Source organism: Perissodus microlepis, chromosome 6, assembly GCF_051167445.1.
Source record: "Perissodus microlepis isolate ML-2025 ecotype Zambia chromosome 6, ASM5116744v1, whole genome shotgun sequence".
In the NCBI taxonomy this organism is placed as follows: domain Eukaryota; kingdom Metazoa; phylum Chordata; class Actinopteri; order Cichliformes; family Cichlidae; genus Perissodus; species Perissodus microlepis.
Genome location: NC_140466.1, coordinates 28684602 through 28704867, shown reverse-complemented (window position 1 = coordinate 28704867; position 20266 = coordinate 28684602). Strand labels below are relative to the sequence as shown.

The following is a 20266-nucleotide window of genomic DNA, read 5'->3' as shown; positions in this document are numbered from 1 at the left end:
TTCCTCACATGTCTCGGAGTTACTGACCTGTGCTGGTGGGTTAGCTTTGTCAGTTTTTGTGGAGGCTGGCTCAGGGTTAGGGTTGGCAGGGGAGGCCTGAGGCTGAGTCTGGGGACCGGCAGGAGGCCGAGCCTGAGGCTGTGACGGAGCCTGAGCAGAGAGAGGATGGGGGCGAGGCGGGATGTCTTCTGCAGCAAAGGGAGTTGGGGTGAAGTTGGCGTAGGGGCTCGGTGGCATGTTTGCATACGGGCTTGGCGGTATGGCAGCATACGGGCTCGTGGGGGCATAAGGGCTCAGAGGGTGATGGAACAGAGGACTCATGGGAGGGCTCGTGATCGGGGAGGTGGGCGGACTCGACACCGGGCTGCCGACCATAGCCATGGCTTGCATAGTCATCTGTTGGGCCTGAGAAACAAGAACATGACACATTACATTGGTAGCAGAGAGCAGTGGGATAGATAAACAGACGCGGATCCAAAACCGAGGCGCACCATGATGACGGCCTGCTGGTTCACAATCGCCTGCTGCTGCTGGGACAAAACAGCCTGCTGGGCATCTGGAGGAAAAACACAGTAAACAGGATGGAAAATCATGTTTGATGATTCCCCCCCATCATCATCATTCGTTATACAAACCAGGTGTTACAGGTGCCACTGCAGCAACAGGAGGCGACATCACACCTCCCACAGGAAGTACTCGCACAGCTGTGAACACAAACACACACAGCCATCCAGTTTCTGTCAGATGTTAAGTGTGTTTGTTTTATTTCACACGCTAATCATCTGTCAGGACTGTGGAGTTCGAAGGAGTAAATATTTAGCATGTGTGCCCATGTTTGTGACTGACCTCCAGGTGGAGGCGGTGGGCCCGTGGACGCTCCTTGTTGATGCCAACCACCACCAACTCCCCCAGCTCCCTTCATCCGGCTGGAAAGTCCTCCAGCTGATTCTACTTCCTGTGAGGATACACAAGCAGACTTTAAAACCACAGACTGTATATAAAAGATGAATATAGTCACCGTGAGGTCAAGCACCAAAGAGTCAAAGACATTTTTGCTCTAAATGTATTAAGAAACACTTCAAATACTTCGAATTTGGATTAATCGCTCAATCACACCTGTTGTCACTGATTTTCGGTCCAGCTCTTGTGTAATTTGTATAATTTGGCAAACCAAATGCATTTTCTCTGCTTCCATGGCTTTTTCCACAGACACACTTCCACTTAGACCATTTCTAATGAGGTTTCAGCAAAGTTCAGCTTCCTCAAATTTTTTAAGGACACACTGCACACAGTGCTGAGGTAAAAATTTTCAGCTAACAGCTCTTCGGTAATCACCTGTTGATGCACAAATACCATTTGATCCCATTCAAACTCTTATATTTGTCATTTTTCATAGATACAAAATAAGAAAATGGAACAAGTGCCTAAAGGTACAATTTAAAAGTAGCTTAACAAAAAAATAATTCCTCTGAAAATGTCAGGTTCAAGGTCTAAACTGATTTTTTTTTCTTTTTTTAAAGCAGCCAATCTTCAAAGAAAAACTCTGAAAGGCCTTCAGAAAGCCTGGAGAACTGTCCATTTTAAAAATCACAAGAAGGTCAGGCTGCTTGTAAGAAAATGTAGAAAAAAGAGGGATAGCTCAAAACTTTTGCACAGAACTCTCTATGTATATTTGTATGTGTATATATTTAAATATATATACAATATATGTATGTATCTGTGTGTCTGCTTGTTGAAACAGCATTTGTGCTTACAGTATCTTAGAGCGAGTGACTGTCTGCTGTGTGATCAGAGGAATCTCCCTCTTCAGTGTGCAACCGTTCCATCAGAAATCAGCCACTGACCCATAAATCCTCAGGAGTGTGTGCGTTTGTAGGCCATGTCTCATTAAAAAATAAGCCCTTCATTTGCCAAAGTGTCAGTCCCTCGTAAGCAGATCCCCTGGGTGGGAAATCATCGTGGCGATCTGGTGGCTGTGACAGTTACGGTAACTGGGTAACGGAATAGGTTGCTGGCCGGGAGAGGTCTGTAGAACACATCTGATACATGCTAATTCCTGTCAGCCACATCCGATAGCACGACTAACATTCACCACACCGGCGTCCAGAGGACTGGCCGGCCGACAAAGTCACGCATTCACTGCACCACTGCCCTGATAAAAGGCTTTAACTCAGTCTTCAGATATTCTCTGCAATCACACATTTTAGATGAAGAATAAGTGTTTTTACTGCTGTAAGAAAACTATTTTCAAGTGAAAAAAGCTTTTATCTGGTACAACCAGGCTAAAAAACATAAATCACCAGACACACTTTACTAAATATCCTCCTTTCTAGAAACATGCCCTAATTCCCAGTCACAGTTTTGCTGTAATTAACTTGGAGCTCACAGTTTGTGACAAAGACACTCAGGTTTTTGCTATTAGGGCCTCACATTATGATATTCACTCTCTACCAAACTCCCACTGAGTCTCGTGTTCCTTTTAAATGTTCTCAGTCTCTCGATGACGCCTGTTGAGAAGGTGTTGAATGTAAAACAATTATTGTTCTTCTTTAATTAGATTTTGCTCTCTTTAATGACTTTTGTCCTTACTCTCATTTTATGCACCTTATCCAGTTATGTTTTGTGTTATATTTTTACTATTATTGGTGGAAAAACTGTGGAAAAAATGGCTGCAAAATTACAAAAAGGTTTATTCGATCAAACACTAGACTTTCTGAACATCTCAGACCTACACGTCCATAGGACAGACCTGAAACTGGGTGCTTCTATTGGAAATTGCTCTCAGAGGTATATTCACAACTGTCTGTATGCTAGTGGCAAAAGTGCTCTCTATATGCATTGTACATCTAACTGACTTTTACCCAGTATACAGCTCATTCCTTGAAGGCACACTCCATGCCCACTTTCTAAAAATAGAGCTCTACAGAGATTTACAGTGACTGACAGTAAGTGGTTGATGGAGGAGTCTGCTTGCATGTGCAAGTGTTTCAGAGTGAATGAATTATGTAACTTACTCCAGCTCCGTCAGACAGCACGGGGTCAAACAGGCTGTCAAGATAACGATCCATCCCTCTGTGAGGCTCCAGGTCTGAGAGAGGGGAGAGGACTTTGAAGTCTGCTCCAGTCACAATCAATATGTGCACACATATGTTTGGTGTAGTGACGTACCTTGGCTGATTGCATCCGAGCTAGACATGGCTGTAGATATGACATCATCGTTCGTGTTAAAGCCACCCCCCAACAGGCTTCTGTAACACAATAAGAAAGAAAAGGCTGTTTAAAACTGGTGGCGACACCTTTACAGACTTTTAAAATGTCCTTTAAAGTTGTTTAAAGGTTTACTAACATGCAAACAATTAGTTATGTACACATCCAACAGTTCCAAGCAACTTTCATGTCTGTGTTTTTCTGGGAAGCTCCATTTTTGGTCTTTACCAACTGTCTTCAGCTAATAAAAGCTCAGCTTTGTGAACCAATGAGTCACTATTTGTGCTACTGCATTTTTATCTGGTGCCGAGCAGGGAGTGTGCAGTTGCTTTTAAGCAGGGGGCAACCTTTGCGATTGGAAAATGAAGCCAAAGAATTGGTGTTTGAGGCTGGATTCAAAAGTGAAAGTCAGTCCCCAGAGACTCACATGCCAGAATATCCAAATTCACAGCAGAAATCGACATGTTTCACCCTGGAACAAAAACCTGTTCTGGTCTCCATAGCAAATTTCTCAGTTCGTGACAAATGTTCAGTCTTCTTATTCATCTATTTAATTGCATTAATGATAGGTGGATACCAACCCAGAGAGCCATAACCAATAGCTACCTGCTAAGCTTCTCTGACAACGATCTGACAAAGAATACACTTTGAAGTCTGGGTGAGATTTAGCATTTTATTTGTATGCTACACAGTATTAATTAGCAAATATCTGTGTTTTTCAGATGCACTTTGCTAGCCAAGCTTGCAAACATTAGCTGATTATGCAGCATTGTAATCACTCAAGTGTCCCACTTCCAGCTTCAATAAAAGTAAGACAGCGACAGACAAAATGCTAAAATCTAACTTTTAAAACGTGGCTTCACAAATTAATCCCTGACATCATGCTGGCAACTTCCATCTTTTATATACAGTCTGCAGCTTAAGGAGTTTGTTTGTTTTTTTTTTTACTTTTTTTTTTTTTGCTGAGAACAGCTACAAACAATATTTACTGTTGTTTCTAACTGAATCACTCAGTTTGCAGGTACAGACAAAGGAAAGCATAATTTATAACTATACTAACCTTAAGCATCTGAAGTTAAAATACCTATGAGGCTAGAAACTTTTTGTATATTATTTCATCATACTGACATTTCAGAGATGTATCAGGTCAAGGTGGAGTTGTTTTTAAATCATCATGTATGCTTAGGTATTTGGGTTTAGTGGTTGTTAAATGATAAATATCTAGGGTTGTGACATCAATAACAGGGCAAGAATGAAGAAAATCTAAATTTGCAGTAAATAAATCTATATTAACCTTGTTGATGTATCCCTTAATGTTAGCCTTTTGTGAAATATTTAAAGAAAATTCCAGTGGGAAATTATTTAAAATCCTGTAACAATGGATCCAAAGAGCCTTGGTACATTTTTAAATGGAATTTGTGCTACCAGTGGAAAGTTGAATATTTCCAGCAGACCTGAAGTTGTATCTCAAAAGTATCTCAAAGTTATGAGTAAGTACAGCACCAGAGAAAATGCACTTATTAACTTCATCATCTTAAAATGTAAACAGTGACAAACTCAACCCCATAATGGCTGGATGGGTTCATGAAATCTCAGAGATTTCTGTGTGTGTGTGTGTGTGTGTGTGTGTGTCTTACATGCTGGCATTGGCCCGCACTCTGGTTGGTTCCTGTGCAGAGATGATGAAGTAGCTGCTGTGTTTGGGGAAGTCAGCAGGAAGTTCCAGATCTGACATCAGGTCCAGAACGTAGTCTGAGCCCTCTAACTCCACCCACTGAGCCGGCTCTTTCAGCAGCACCGACCATCCTCGACGGCCCTCCACCACACCCCTAGACACACATACACACACAGAGGCACACAATACAAGACTGTAATCTGTTCACTTGTCATCAGCTTTTCTCTTTTCAGCATTTCTACATTACCCAGTGAATTTTGTGCAAAGATGCTACCTGTGTTGTAAGATGTCTTTGGCCATCTCTTCTCCTGTTGTCCATGAATGCAGTGGACACAGAAAGGACACACCTGAAGAACAAATGTCCCAGAGTGAATAAAATGAACTGCTACATGCTGTGTTTGTCTTCCATTCTCCCTTCTGTATCGCTTAAACAAACTTCTCAGCGCCCTCACTGGTGTGTTTGGGAAGATTCCCACAGACACCAGTACAGCAAACAGGCACAAACAAGACCAGTGAACCAGAGCGAGTATCAGGTGTTGTCTAATCCTCAGCGGACTTGCCACGAGGCTCGAGGACAGATTAGCTGAATGACAGGCGGAAATGAGAGAGAGAGACAGCTACCGCTGTCATGCTGGAGAGTGCACACATTGACAGGGCTCAGGGGGAAATAAAGACAGTCAAGGTTGCCTCAGCTACAGGGAGTCAAATTGTACCAAATGACCAGTTCAATAGGTTCAATAATAAGACCACAACTCCTCCCATACAGATATAAATGTGGCCAATCTCACATTTTAGATGGTCTCCCGCTAATTTTAGATTACTCCGAGGCTTCAACTTTAATTTATCTTTGGAGAAAAGGACAAAATCATTTGTCAAACACTGTGGGTGGTGAGCGATGATTGTGTCGGTGTGAATAATAGCAGTGAATAATCTCCTTTGGACATCTCAGGACATTACAGAAAGATTCAGTTTTCACAGACCGATCCTGGGTAATAAATTCACAGTGCAATGCCTGCTGAATGTGGGAAAAAAATAGGACCATTCTCCTACATCATGCTCCTGACATGATACTTGACACCATCTAGTCTCAGTAAAGCCAGGGCGATGTCCCGGACATGAAAGCATGAGTCATTTTAACCTGGTTTTTGCCCTTTTCCCATCTTCTTTTACAAATAGGTAAAAAAAAATAAATAAATAAAAAAAAAACGCTTCCAAAGAGCAATAGAAAAGCAGCATCCTCACTGAAAGCGAACCAGAGGTACACAAGGAGGTGATCCTGAAAATGGAGATCCTCCAAATTTATATCAGGTAAGGTAACCTTTGATTGCATCTCATAGTTATTATGTGTGTACATGTTGCACAGTGTTGCTGCACCAGATTAAGAGCATTCAGTCAAAAAGGCAAAGGGTAGTTAGAAAAATATATAAATGCGATTTTTTCAACATTCTTTTGATCATCTCCCTTTTTGCTTCTTAGCAAGTTTTACAAAACGACAAAATGATTTGAAAATAGGATTGAGCTTAACTAAATTCAAAGAAAGTGAATATGCTGACTACAAATATAGTTGGTAGACCCAGGCTCAGGCTCAGGGGCACTTTGACACATCTCTAAAAAAACAAACAAACAAACAAAGCAAAAAAAAAAAAATATATATATGCTTGCATTCTCTTTCATAAAGGTTTTCATTGTGTGTTGTTCATTTTCTCACCATCGAAACAGTGCACGTGCAGAACCGTGTGAGCTTTCTTGCGATTGGCGGTCCACTCCAGTAGGCAGGGTGGGTACGTCCTGACATACTCTGGCCCGACACTGAGCCTCTGCAGGGCCTGAAGCAGACGGTGCTGGCACACACAGTCATAGCCCTCTGGCCCATAGTCAGACACAAACCTGCAAAACAACAACAAGCATGAACGAACACAAGTATCAGCACAACCACAGCAAAAATATACCAAGGAGCAAAATACTTCAAAAGAACAAATTAATTTAGAGCATAAAGATCAATAAACTGTTGCTGATAGTCATGGATGGTTTATATGTTGCAGGCTCATGTCTTACTTCAGCAGGTACTTTGCAAGCCTCTGAGAGGGCAGGAAGGCAGAAAGGCAGGAAGAAAGCAGGAGCCAGCCGCGCTCTGAATTTAGGATGTTAGGATTCCTCCACACCTAGTGGTACAAAAGACAGCAATGAAGTAAATTAAGAAAAAAATTAATTAGTAATGTAGTTTATTAGTAGACACAAAAAGTGGTTCTTACTTGATTTGCCACCTGAACCAGAATCTCATCTCTGAGGCTGGGATTGGCCAGTCCTCTTTGGATGATGTAGTTCCCAAACAGATTCTCCTGAGCCCCGTTCAAGTTTGGGTCACCCATGAACCTAAGTATCTATTAAAAGCACGGGTAGTTGGTAGTTAAGACATGCATAAGTAAAACTCAAGCCCCCAAATTTATAGGTTTGGTCAAAAAAGGTTTTACTGATTTTGAACAGTTGATGTCCAATTAAACTGATGGTTAAATCAACACAGATACAGTTAGAACCACAAGTGTTTGGACCAGGACAGATACTAAATCAAGCAACTAAGATGTGATGGAAGTGCAGACTTTGAGCTTTAATTAAGTGGTTTCATATAAATATTATATGAACTATTAAGGAACTACAGCTATGTTTATGCATATTTCCCTCAATTTATATAGTTTTATTTTTAAAACACCAAATCACAACAAACGTCACCTCAAGGTTCTTTACATTGTAAGGTAAAGACACTACAATAATAGAGAGAAAACACCTGCAATCAAACAACGCCCTACAAGCAAGCACTTGGTGACAGCGGGAAGGAAAAACTCGCTTTTAACAGGAAGAAACCTCCAGCAGAATACCATGACCGGTTTGGGGTGAGGGGAGGAAGACAGGACAAAAGACACACTTTGGAAGAGAGCTAGAGATTAATAATAACTAATTAATAATAACAGAGTGGTGTGAAAACACACTGTGAGTGAAAAGAGGTAAGTGAAGAAGAAACAGTCAGTACTTGATGGGAAGCCATGAAGGAGCCTAGACCTATTGCAGCATAACTAAGGGCGGATTTAAGGTCACCCGATCCAGCCCCAACTATAAGCTCCATAAAAAAGGAAAGCTTCAGTAGCTGCTTGATGCTTGCTTGTTTGTGGGTCCCTTTGCATTCAGTTTTGCCTTCACTAACTGAAAAGCATGCTCGGCTGGGTTGAGATCGGGTGACTGACTTTGGTCACTGAATAATATTTTCTTCGCCTGGACAAACTCTTGGGTTCCTTTAGGTCACTATCCTTTTTCACTGTGAAGCACTGTCCAATCAGTTTTGCAGCTTTTGGCTGAGTCTGAGCAGAGAGTGTAGCCCTGCACACTTCACTATTCATCCTGCTGCTTCTATCAGCAGTCACAACATCAATAAATACCAGTGACCCAGTTCCGCTGGCAGCCATACATACATGCCCATGCTGTAACATTGTCCCCCCATGTTTGACAGATAATGTGATATGCTTTGGATGGTGAGCTGTCTCTCTCCTTCTCCATACTTTTCTCTTCCCATCACTCTGGTGCGAGTTGATTTGGCCACTCCTAAAGTTTTTGCCACCTTTCTGACAGCCTCCTTCCCTTGCATGTCTTGGGACCTCGTATTGAGAGCTGAAGTGCCAGCAAATGCACCTTCAGCCACAGATCTTTTATCTGCCTAAGCTTTAATGAAATAACAAGAGACCCGGCTTCACCTGGTCACCTGCTTGTTTGAATGTTTGATTTAAAATCCACCGAGGTGTCATACAGAGGCAGCATTACAAGAAAAAGTATCATTTTCCAAAGACCTGTCGACTTAACTGTAGCTGAGGGATTTTTAAAGTGCCAAAAACTGGAGGACACATTCATTTGATTGCTTTTCATTTCCTGACATTAGATTTGACCTTTCAGCACCGCAAGGTTTTCATTTACACTGTAGATACCAGAGTTACCCAGCAGCAACTGAATGTAACTATACCAGAATGAAAACGTTGAGGGCTCCGTGTTTTAGCTCCTCATCCATTCGAATCAGGGAATTCTCCAGCGGGGCTGTCACCATCCCAAACAACGGCTCCTATAAACACACACACACTCAGCCTGAGAAATGATATATGCAGTCACCATTTACAACCCTCATATAAATGAGTCCTGTGACGCTTCCCATTTATTTAAACCATTCACAAAAATTTACATGCATTTCCTGAGTGCTTGTACTTTTCCTGTTGTAAGGGACATGAAGCTGTTTAGACAGTGATGTTGTGCAGACCTGCTTCCCCTGTGGTGACAAAAAGCAAGTCCTCTTGATGTAAATAATTACATTTTATGACAACCACTTGATTTAATGTTACAGTAAAAGGTTTATGGTTCAGCAAGTAGCAGTTATGTTTAGAGTTACAGAAAGTCTACATGCGATAAATGTAAGTCAGTGTAATGTCCTCTAACACGATCTGAACATAACTGTGCGTGTATCTTCATTATTACCCTAAACATAGCCCGGATGTAGTGTGTCATGAGGTAGTTGTTGATGTCCAGGGGCAGGGTCAGCTGGGGGTCAACCTGAACCTTTGGAGCCTGAACGACAGCCAAGCAGTCAGAATGCAGCTCCTCACCACCTGCACAACACACGCATACAAACAAAAGCAGCAGGCCGTGTGTGAGCACAGAAATACGACAGCAAATATTCTCGAGGCCACCTGCAAACAAGATGGAACACATCTTCTGATGGAGGTTTTTTATAGCACTGTCTTCATATCAGCAAGTGTTATATATGAGTGTGTGTGTGTGTGTGTACCTGAAGCAGCCTGTAGCAGGGCGGCCAGCTCAGCGGGAATGGGCAATGTTGTCACATTCACCACTTCTCGATTGATGCGATCCTGCACACGTTGCAAACACACACATACTCAAACATTTATACACGTACACGAAATCTTCTTTTACTCAAAATGCGGCCCTCCTCCCTTTGACGTATTCTCCCTACGTCCTCCCTGCCTCACCTCCTCCGCCTTCCTTGCAGGCTCCACCACTGTCTGACAGAAACACAACAGCATCATACTTGACACGCTGGTTCATTTTTTATTTGTTCGCTTGTTTTTAGAAATATGTAAATGTGTCCAGCAGTTTATTCAAACTGTGTGCGCCTACCCTCATGTAACGCTGGCGATTGACGATGAGCAGCACGACGGAGTGTAACCTGATTAGGTACTTCCTCCTCAGAGCAAAGTTTTTCCTGTTTAGGGGAAGGATTAACCATGAAGGATTTGAAAAGAAGCAAACAGAGAGCAGAGAAAACACTGATTTAATGTTCAGTACATAGAGTCATGGTAAAATCACTGACATATCAGATTTTAAAATTTGGAAGTTTTATGTTTTAGGACGTTATAAAAACAATCACGTCATCAGCAGGTCTTAAAATGACAAAAATACGATCTCAGATGAGCAAACAAATGTGACATATTACACTGTCATGCGTTTATTTGACAAAAACTAAAGCAAAATGCAGCAGCAGTGTGTGCAAAACGAAGATCACCCTTACTGCTTCCATAGGAATTGAGAGGGTAAGTAGCAGCTGGGTGCTGTTAATCAAATTGATCATCAGCGAATGTGAGCATCTGTTGTGCTTTTGCACGTTTCTGCTCTGGAGCATTCAGGTGTGAGAGATTGATAAAGTCATACAGAAAATGATTACTGTATGTAAATGTCTAAATGTGGTTTTAGACACTATTAAGTCATGGGCTGCACTTAGTTTCTCACACACTGCTTCTGCATTTTGCTTTAATTTTTGTTAAAAAAAAAGTAAAATAATGACAAAATTTAATATGTAATGCACTTTTGTTGATGTCAGGTTGCATTTACCTAATTTTAAAACCTGCTAAGTAGTTGATATCATTTTTATTATGTCCTTTCTTTTTATCATGACTGTATGTAAATAAAGAAATGAATAAAATTGCCATGTTTTTATTCAAAAGTCTGACATCTTACTCTAATAAGAATTAATGCTGCAACCAGTGTAACAAGATTTAATGTATCATTTCCCCAAATTCATCAGAGGGAGACCGGCCGCTGCTGAAATATAATTAATGTCTTGAAATGTCTGACCTTGAGTTTTAGTGCTTTTTTATTGATTTTTTACACACTAGAACAAAATGTAAATTGGAACATCTATGGGCTTTGCTGGGCCGGCAGCGAATCAGACATCTATCACCTTTGATGGATAAGTACAGCCTGAATCCTCTGGCCTTGTCTCCTCACATCAAGGACAAAGAAGCAGGTTGTCTGAGATAAGGTTTGACCTGTTTGACTCTGTGAAACCAAACCCCAAAGCCTAAATTGCCAAGTGCAGGACTGAAACTCCAGACTAAACAGGGCAACATGCTGGCTGCTGAAGAAAGCCGAGGCTCAGTCGACTTCCAGGAAAAGACTGATGATACTGATAGTGTTCAGCTTTAAGATTTTTAGAATAGAGAAATAAGACTGTGCAAATTTTGAGTTTTTCTCTGTTTTCTGTATTTTTTGAGGAGGAAATATACATACATATACACATATACATATATATATATATATATATATATATATATATATATATATATATATATATATACACACATATACATATATATATATATATATACATATATATATATATATATATATATATATATATATATATATATATATATATATATATATATATATATATATATATATATATATATATATATATATATATATATATATATATATATATATATATATATATAAGGACATTTGAAATGTGAAGTGATGATGCTTTGAAGCATTAGATGAAGGCAACACGATGGGCACGTTACCTGGCCAGGTAGCCTCTGCTACGAGCTTCAAACACAGTCAGAAAGCGCTTGAATTTGATGAAGTTCTTTCGGATGAAGCACGTGCGTGTGTATCTCTGCAGCGTCATGGCAGCGAGGTTCAGCACACGGTCACGCTTGCCCTCCAGCAGCTGATACAACTCCTCTTTCAGAAAAATCTAACACACACACACACAAATAAAAACTCATCTGTTTTTAAATCTAAAGCACGACATAGCTGACCTCATGATTTGTACTTGTGTGCAGATTTCTGCGAACGCTCACCTTACTGACACCCAGCTGATACGAGTCGGTCTTCACTGGGCCGAGTTTTTGGAGCATGGCAACACAGTTTTCTCCGTCTGCAGGTGGAGTATGCTTCAGGCAGAGCAGGGCTTTATACCTGCATCAACATGTGACAGTTCAGTCTGAATTCTGTGAAAACACCTAAATCTTGTGTATCTTTACTTATTACTTGCGGTGAATCTGAGAGCTTATTGGGAATCTGGGCATTCACAGCTTCGGTAACTTTTATCTGTGAATCTTATTGTAAACGCTGGACTGTGCTGACATTGTTTTTTTTTCTCAGACTACTTTGGCAGTGAACGGCGCTGTGAGATCAATTGATTTCAGCTGCTCTCCTACTGCAGGAGGTGACAAAAGCCAGATGGCTACTTCAGCGTGAAGAAATCTGTGTGAAACGTATTCTACCCAGAAAAAAAAGACCAATCATCTGAGCAATTTTTGAAAACTGAAAGCAGCGAGTGGAGAGGGCAGCAGAAACAATTTATTTGAGGAAAGGAAGCTGAGAATGATGATTCAAACATAATCAGCTTGGAGATAAGTAGGTGGCCAACCTCGATAGGAAGCTGTGAAAGTGCAGTCTGATTGGATAACCCTCCTTCCTGATGTGGATGGTCTCCATGATGCCGGAGTAATGCAGCTGAGTTTTGACCAGCTCCATGTCAAACATTCCTGGCTCCTATAACAGTACACAAATGTACATGCACACACACACACACACACACACACACACATATATATATATGCTTTTTTTAAAAACAGAAATTAATAAAAATCTAAACAAGAAAGCACTGCAAGCCTGCACACATCACCCAACTTGCAAATATACCTTAAGATGGTTTGGCTTGATGCATCGCACAAAATAAGGGTTACACCTGTCACAGATAGATGAGAATGAATGGATGGGTGAGTGAATAAACAAATGCATGAGCTGATGAAACCTGATAAACTGTGCGGGGAAGTCTACTTTCCAGCTGAAAATGAGAATGCATGGCATGTACTTTTATAGCTGGAGCTACATTATTAACAATTTCAGACTGACAGACCTCCTGAGGCCTCAGTTTTCATCTATTTGAGACATGATTGAGGCTAATAAGGCTGTCAGAGATAATCACTTTAGTCTAATGGTACACCACGGCAAAACAAATTGTTCAATCCACCTTTAGGAACAAGGCCATGATAGAGTGTGTGTTGTTTGATGAGAGCTGTGAAAGAAACCACTCCTTCTTTTGCTCATTGCCCACATCAAACACTCTCATCACAGACAATTTTATACATTTATGAAGCATCATTATCTTTTTTCACCAGTGATAGTCAGGACCACTTTAGTCAAAAGGAGATTAATATTTCCCACGACTGCGATTCATATTTGGTGGTGTGGCGCTGCTCACCTCCCCGTCCTTCCATGTGCACACGTGCAAAGCTAGAGGCAGCAGGGAGAGGACCAACGAGACTGTCTGTACAGAACTGACAGCAGACATGATACTGATTAAGTCAGACACACCATAAAAGGAGGAGATGGGGGGGGGCTTGGTACAAAGGGACTTGCAGATGATTCTTAACTGCAAGCAGAGTCATGGCTCAGTCACACTACAGCAAAAACAGGATGGCAACCTCATGGCAACTAGGAAAAACCGGACCTCTAAGCGACCACTTTTGATTGGAAGGTGACTGCACCAGTTGCCTGGTGGTAGGCAACCTGTCTCCAGACAACTGCAGTCTGGCTTGACTGCAACCACTCACATACAGACTGGTAAAAGTTGGCAAGTAACTTTCTAATTTATATTCTGAGTCAAGGTTAACAGGTATGCAGGTGTCTTTTTGCAATGGGGGACTCATCTCTCAGTTTGATTGTAATCTGGTTACATGTCTATATAAAAGCAGGTTTGCTGGTAACATGGTTAGTTTGCAAGTAATTTCTGAATATTTGTTTCAAATCTATGAGGTTGTGTCTGGAGTCTGAATGAAAGTCGTTAATGTGAATTTGATGCCAACAGATTTGTGATTTAATCCAATTAGTCACAGTTAAACACCAGATTATCACAAACAGATTTCACATAATTGCCAGATTGACCCTATTCAGCTGCACACTGGCTCAGTTGTATTGTTATTTTATCAGCATGTTGATCCACCAAAACCGCTTTAAAGACAGTAACTGACCTGATTCTCATCTTCAAAGCAAGCATTTAATTTTACTGCACACGGCTGCACTGCGGTCCACTGTTTTTCCTTGTGTGACTTTAGGATAAAGCTACTTAAATTGCCCACCCATTATGCGATTTGTCAGCTGGATGCATAGAAGACTGTCAGCTGAACATTCAGCTGATTCATCGCAGTTGTAGCTGAGCTTGACTTTGTGGTCCACCTGAACTGATGACAGGCTCAGTGTATTGTGGGAGTCAAAGAGGGAGAGATTTCAAAGAAAGCTGCGATGCAGTCTTCTTGTTTTAAAAAGATAAATGAGCCTAAAACCTTTCCATCTTTTCCAGCAGCTCTTGCAGGCTGCTTTGAAACTTTGCGCTGACCGTGTTGGCCTGATAACGGCGAGCCGCGCTGCTGCGCCGCACGTTAGACCGCTGCTGAGACAAAGACTCTGAGTGCTTCCAGAAGAGGCTCGAAACCATCTGCACACACAGAAAGACACAGATAATATCCACGTTACAATATCATGCTTCACCATACTTTAGTATCTGAATCAAATTTTTTTTTTAACATTTCCACTTCTCACTCTGTTCTTGCTCTGGGTGAAGAGGTCCAAAACATCCTGGCGCACCATATCAAAGTTCTTATCCAAGAATTTGTAGACCTGCATCACAAATCATTCAAAACTATTGCAAATTGATTCAAACCAGAAATTTACAGCCACATGCATGAACGACAGGGAGATTTTTATGGAACGGAAATATCTCTGGAGTCTGGTTTTGACAGATTACATTAGAATATGTTTAAAACATACCACACAGTATGCAAGCGACTACCTGTTTCACAATCATACTGTCCAAAGCAAGACATTTTGATGAAAAACCTAATAACCTTCAATACTATATCACATTCATTCATTATTATAACACAGTTTTTTAGTACTCCCGTGTACTACTTCACAATGATTTATTCACAATAGAAGCCACGCATGTGAACCTGAACAAGAATGGATGGAAAAAAATAGATGGATGGACAGACTGTTAATTCTAGAGCTGTTAAGCAATTAGTCAACTAAAAGAAAAATCACTCACTCAAATTTTCAATTAAAAATGTCATTTCAACAGCACCTGTGGCTCTTAGTCTGTCAGATGTGTGGATTTTGGTGTGTATTCATTTTAAATTGTTTAAAATCCTTACATCCAAGAACAATGTGGACTTTGGATCTAATGGGCACCTGTTTAACTCAGTGTTTGAGCAGGTGCACATATGCTATACGGCTGAAATGCAAAAGCCCCAGTTTGAGTCCGACCTGCGGCCCTTGTATGTCTGAATTTACCACAAGTGGACTCCAATCAAGTTGTACACACATCTGACAGATGATCACTGGCAAAGGGTGTGAATTCTTATTTATGTGCATGTTATATTTTAGCTTTTTATTTTAATAAATTTGCAAAAATTTCAAGCAAACTTTTTTTGTACTGTTTGTAGAATTCTAAAGTGGAAAATGAATTTAATCAGTGATTTGAAATAATGTTGTAATATGACAAAATGTAGGACAAGCAAGAAGCTGTGAATACTTTCCAGATGCACTTTATATGAGAATGCAAAAAAAAGAGGGGAAAAAAGGAAATGATCAGAGGAAGAACATTGAAAAAAAAAAAAGGCTATAAAAGAGATTGAAATGTTGAGAAATTAAAAGTTGAAAATGTTAAAAAGCAAAACACAGAGAAGCAGGAAAGAAAGAAAACAGGGAAGGCAGGAAGTACCTGGTAGGTGACCTTCCCTGCATAGTGTTTCAGGGTAAACTCTGGCTGTGGCATCTTTGGCCTGGCATAGAGTGGATTGTTTCCATGGTGATAGTGGCACTTCTGAAGGAAGGTGTGGTCTGTTGCCTAGCAATGATTGGAGATGGTTAATGGTTGTTGAGCCATGGAAACGAAACCTCTACAGCACAAACACATGTTTCCTGTGCGTGTCTGCGTGTGTGTGTTTGGCAGATCGCCTCAGTGGGTTTTTCATGTAACGGCGTGTTCATATTTCACTCCGAGCATCAGAGACTTATAATACATTTATCTCACTATGAGCTCAGACAGCTTCTTACACTGGGAGCCCCGGGAATAATGATAGCAGCAGGTAGGCAATTAAGTGAGCATGTGGGATAGTTTTGTATTGATTGAAGCTGGCTACAATACAGTCTCCTGGTTAATGAGAAATCCAATAGTGCAGGGTTTTTTTTCTTTTTTAACTCAATTTTTTTTAAAACTGAGATATGAAATATGAAGTTAGAGCTGTTGTTGGCTTGTGTTTTTTTTAACCGCACGCTTAAAGAGTGCAACTCTTCCAAAGTTTCCTGTAATCTAATATAAGCTTATTATAAGTGTGCTCGCTTTCTACATACTGAGTCTGTCTCAATCACTTGTTCTTCGCGCACTTGGGGCTTCTCTCTCCGTGGAGTTATAAGTCATTAAACACCTTTGTCTTAATTAAAAACTGCTTGTTTACCATTATTGTATTCACTTTCATATTGTATGTGTTTTTGATTCAATTTAAGCGAGTTCCAATAACTCTGGAGAAAACGGTTATTAGTTTAACAGGAATGGGCTTACCTGAGGGAAACCACACTGGTCGTCCAGTATGCGCAGTATCCCATGGGGCTTAGCAGCAATAAGGTCGAGGCATGCCTCGTTGTGGCCGAAGGGCTGCTGCTGCCATTTGATCTGCTCCCGCATGTACTCCTCCTACGCAGCACAATTCAGCACAAAACAAGCGCAAGATTCGTCAGGCTGGTGTGTGTAAAACTCGACTAACTCGCTGCTAATTATTTCTTGCTTTCTGCTATGATTTGTGAAAGATTTGATAGCCTGAGTTTAAATGTGCCTCTGGAAATCCCTCCTTTTTTAGACGGGTGACATGGGGCTACAACTGTGAAACAGGAATATAGGTTTCATAGTTTCATAGCTAGTTCATAGCTTCTGTATCATTAACACAAAACTCTTTAAGCTTCTCTGGTGTCATTTTAACTTTTTTGTTGCTACATTAAATTATCTTGTTGGCTTCAGTGATGAACTATGCGTTTTTTTTGTGTTGTTGGTTATTTTTGCTTTGTGGCTGCCTGTAAACTATTGTGATAGTTTGCAGGCAGCCTTGCATACATACAGTCACTGAAAACTTTATTGGGAACACCTTGCTAGTTTGTGCTCCTGTTTGACATTCAGAACTGATTTAATTCTTTATGGTATAGATTGAACAAGCTGCTCAGAAACAAGCTGCTGGAAGCAACCATCAGATGATGGGTACATTGTTGTCATAAAGGGATGGACATAGTAAGCAGCAATACTCAGGTAGGCTGTGGTGTTTAAACAATGCTCATCTGGCACTAAGGAGGCCCAATGTGTGCCGAGAAAATATCCCCACACCATTACACCAACAGCACCCTGAAGCATTGATACAAGGCAGGATGGATCCATTCTTTCATGATGTTTATGCCAAATTTGGATTCTACCATCTGAATGTTGCAGCAGAAATTGAAACTCAGTGGACCAGGCAACATTTTTCTAATCTTTTGTCCAGTTTTGGTGAGCCCGTGTCAATTATAGCCTCAGTTTCAGTGTTTAGCTGACAGTAGCAGCACCCAGTGTGGTCTTCTGCTGCTGTAGCCCATCTGCTTCAGGTTTCAAGGCATTGTGCATTCATTCTTTTGGATACATTGGTTGTTGCCTTCCTATCAGCTTAAAGAAGTCTGGCCATTCTGCTCTGAACTCTGACATCAAAACAACATTTTCACAGAGAAACTGCCGGTCATTTGATATTTTCTCTTTTTCAGACCGTTCTTTGTAAATCCTTGAGATGGTTGTTTGAGAAAATCCCATCAGATCAGCAGTTTCTAAACCATTCGGACACATCTCATACCAACAACTATGCCATGTTCAGAATCACTTAAATCAGTTTGAACTTCAGCGGGTGGTCTTGACCACATCTACATGCCTAAATGCATAGAGTTGCTGACATGTGATTGGGCAATTAGATACTTGCATTAATGAAAAGTTGAACAGGTGTACCTAACAAACTGGTCAGTGATGTCACTGATGTGAGCTAAATGGGAAATGAACACATTAACTTGTGGTTCTCTGACCTGCTCCTCCTGGAAAATGACCCTGTTAAAGTAGAACTGCAAAGTTTCATTGGCGTAGTTGATGCACAGCTGCTCAAAACTGTTCACCTGTAGCTCCTGGAGGACACACAGAAGAGACAACCGGGGGTTATGTGAGTCACTTAGCACACGGGTCAGCTCAGACACAAACACAGATGTGACGTTACTGCGAGTGCTCTTCAGTGTGACCTCAAATCCATAAATGTCCAGCACGGAGATGGAGAGGGCTTCATTGCGAGGGTAGACGCGTCCGTTGATGCGCTCCGTCAGCCAACTAAACAGCAGCGAATACAGGATCTTGGCAACAGCATCTCTATGAAAAACGCACAATAAGGTTTCTATGGAAACAGAAAACCCGGTTCCTATGGAAACAGAGGACATCTGAAACCCCCCCACCCCCCCGACTTCAAGCCCTGACGTCCTTTGTCCTCACATGCCTCTACCAAAGATTGGAAGAGAATATCACAGACTCTTCGCTCCCTCTCAGCAGTCTCCTGGTATGATTTTAAAGAAGGGGGTGAAAAAAACATGAGGACATTAAAAAGCCCTAAGATTTTCAGTTTTTTTTTCCCCCAAGCAGAGCAAGGTGCATCATGTTTAATTTAACAGATTGAGACTTTTAGTCACTCACTCACCTGGCATCCACAGCACTCTCCACTGTCAGCGGAGTATAGATCTTCTCCCGCACGGTATCCTGGGGGATCAAACACATCTCTGATATCTAACATCTATATTTTGTTACAGAAATAATCATATCTGTGGTGTGTGCACGGGGCTGTTTCTGCAAAAGTGTGCACCACTTACTGTCAGCTTGAAGGTGACAGATTTCTCTAGGCCCTCGGGTGAGACCAGCAGCAGCTCAGCCACCACCCTTATCTCCTGCGTGCTCACCACTGACGCGACCTCCTGACCCTCAGCCTGCGGGACACAGTCGCAGACACATACATATGGAGTCACTGTCATTATTACTGCCAACGTCATCCTCACCATTAGGTCGTGAAACTAAATACATGTTTGTGTTTGAAAGACAGACCAGGTGTGGCTGGAAGTAGATGTTCCCCAGATGAAGGACAGAGGAAAGAAGTCTGTAGATGCCATTTTGCTCCTCTGGGGTGAAACACAGGATGTCCATGGCACTCAGCAAACGCCTGAAGTCCTCCCCGTCATCCTTTCCCTCTATGGTACAGTTCCCTCCCTGCATGCATGGACACACACGTGCACCGTTAGGAAAAAGACATTTTACCCTCTTTAGGTCTAATTTAAGAGCAACTTATCAGCGATTTGAGTCTCTTGGTGCAGTGATGGAGAGGATCCACTTCAGGGTGTATCAGAGCACCGTGACCTCACTGGCGATTGCAGTTACGAGTGCAAAAGGGCTCACTTGTCAGCACACTTTCAGTCAGGGAGAGCAATGACACGCTATCTCTCAGCCCGGTGTTAAGTTACTCTTCAAAAAATGTTGTTGTAATTACCACAAACACACCGCTAACTGGGTGGGAAATAGTCCAAGATGAACACTACCTCATAAAGAAATACAACAGCACAAATCAGCTTGGAAATAAAGCCCACAGGTGCAAAAACAAACAGAAAATGTCATAATTATGAACAAATGGCCCTAATTAATTTTTTTTTGTGTGGAAAAAAAAACTTGGTGTTGGCAGGACAGCTGACAAAGAAGAAACAAGACTACAGCTGTGCCTGCAGCTTTGCTAGGCTGCTGATAACGTTAATCCTATTCACCAGGATAGGCTGTGGTTTCATGGTTTTAGCATCAACACATTTCAAAGGTCAGAAACAGTTGACTGTAAGCAGATATGGTTGCTCTGTTGTAATGCTGGGGGAGGTATTTAAATATAAAGTTGCTCTGTATGATCACTTCATCCTGTGTTAAATCATTTTGGACGCATTTTATAGGTGATAGTGTGATAATACCCTTTAATT

General features: G+C 41.3%; 1 protein-coding gene across 1 annotated transcript in view; it reads right to left on the bottom strand.

Annotated features, from left to right (window-relative positions):
• myo15ab (myosin XVAb) overlaps positions 1–20266 on the bottom strand; it is a 58045-nt gene that overhangs the window by 19915 nt on the left and 17864 nt on the right. Inside the window, exons 19-47 of the mRNA XM_084931852.1 lie at positions 19359–19520; positions 19130–19243; positions 18961–19019; positions 18515–18638; positions 18308–18403; positions 16782–16913; positions 15942–16067; positions 14762–14839; positions 14506–14657; positions 12863–12908; positions 12588–12712; positions 12016–12133; positions 11734–11909; positions 10049–10133; positions 9901–9933; positions 9699–9780; positions 9389–9519; positions 8886–8981; positions 7135–7263; positions 6938–7044; positions 6591–6769; positions 5157–5229; positions 4845–5036; positions 3169–3248; positions 3015–3088; positions 847–955; positions 636–704; positions 492–556; positions 28–405 (exon numbers count right to left, since the gene is read on the bottom strand). Of these exons, the coding sequence (XP_084787978.1) occupies positions 28–405; positions 492–556; positions 636–704; positions 847–955; positions 3015–3088; positions 3169–3248; positions 4845–5036; positions 5157–5229; positions 6591–6769; positions 6938–7044; positions 7135–7263; positions 8886–8981; positions 9389–9519; positions 9699–9780; positions 9901–9933; positions 10049–10133; positions 11734–11909; positions 12016–12133; positions 12588–12712; positions 12863–12908; positions 14506–14657; positions 14762–14839; positions 15942–16067; positions 16782–16913; positions 18308–18403; positions 18515–18638; positions 18961–19019; positions 19130–19243; positions 19359–19520 (3390 nt within the window). The remainder of the gene's footprint in view (positions 1–27; positions 406–491; positions 557–635; positions 705–846; positions 956–3014; positions 3089–3168; positions 3249–4844; positions 5037–5156; positions 5230–6590; positions 6770–6937; positions 7045–7134; positions 7264–8885; positions 8982–9388; positions 9520–9698; positions 9781–9900; positions 9934–10048; positions 10134–11733; positions 11910–12015; positions 12134–12587; positions 12713–12862; positions 12909–14505; positions 14658–14761; positions 14840–15941; positions 16068–16781; positions 16914–18307; positions 18404–18514; positions 18639–18960; positions 19020–19129; positions 19244–19358; positions 19521–20266) is intronic.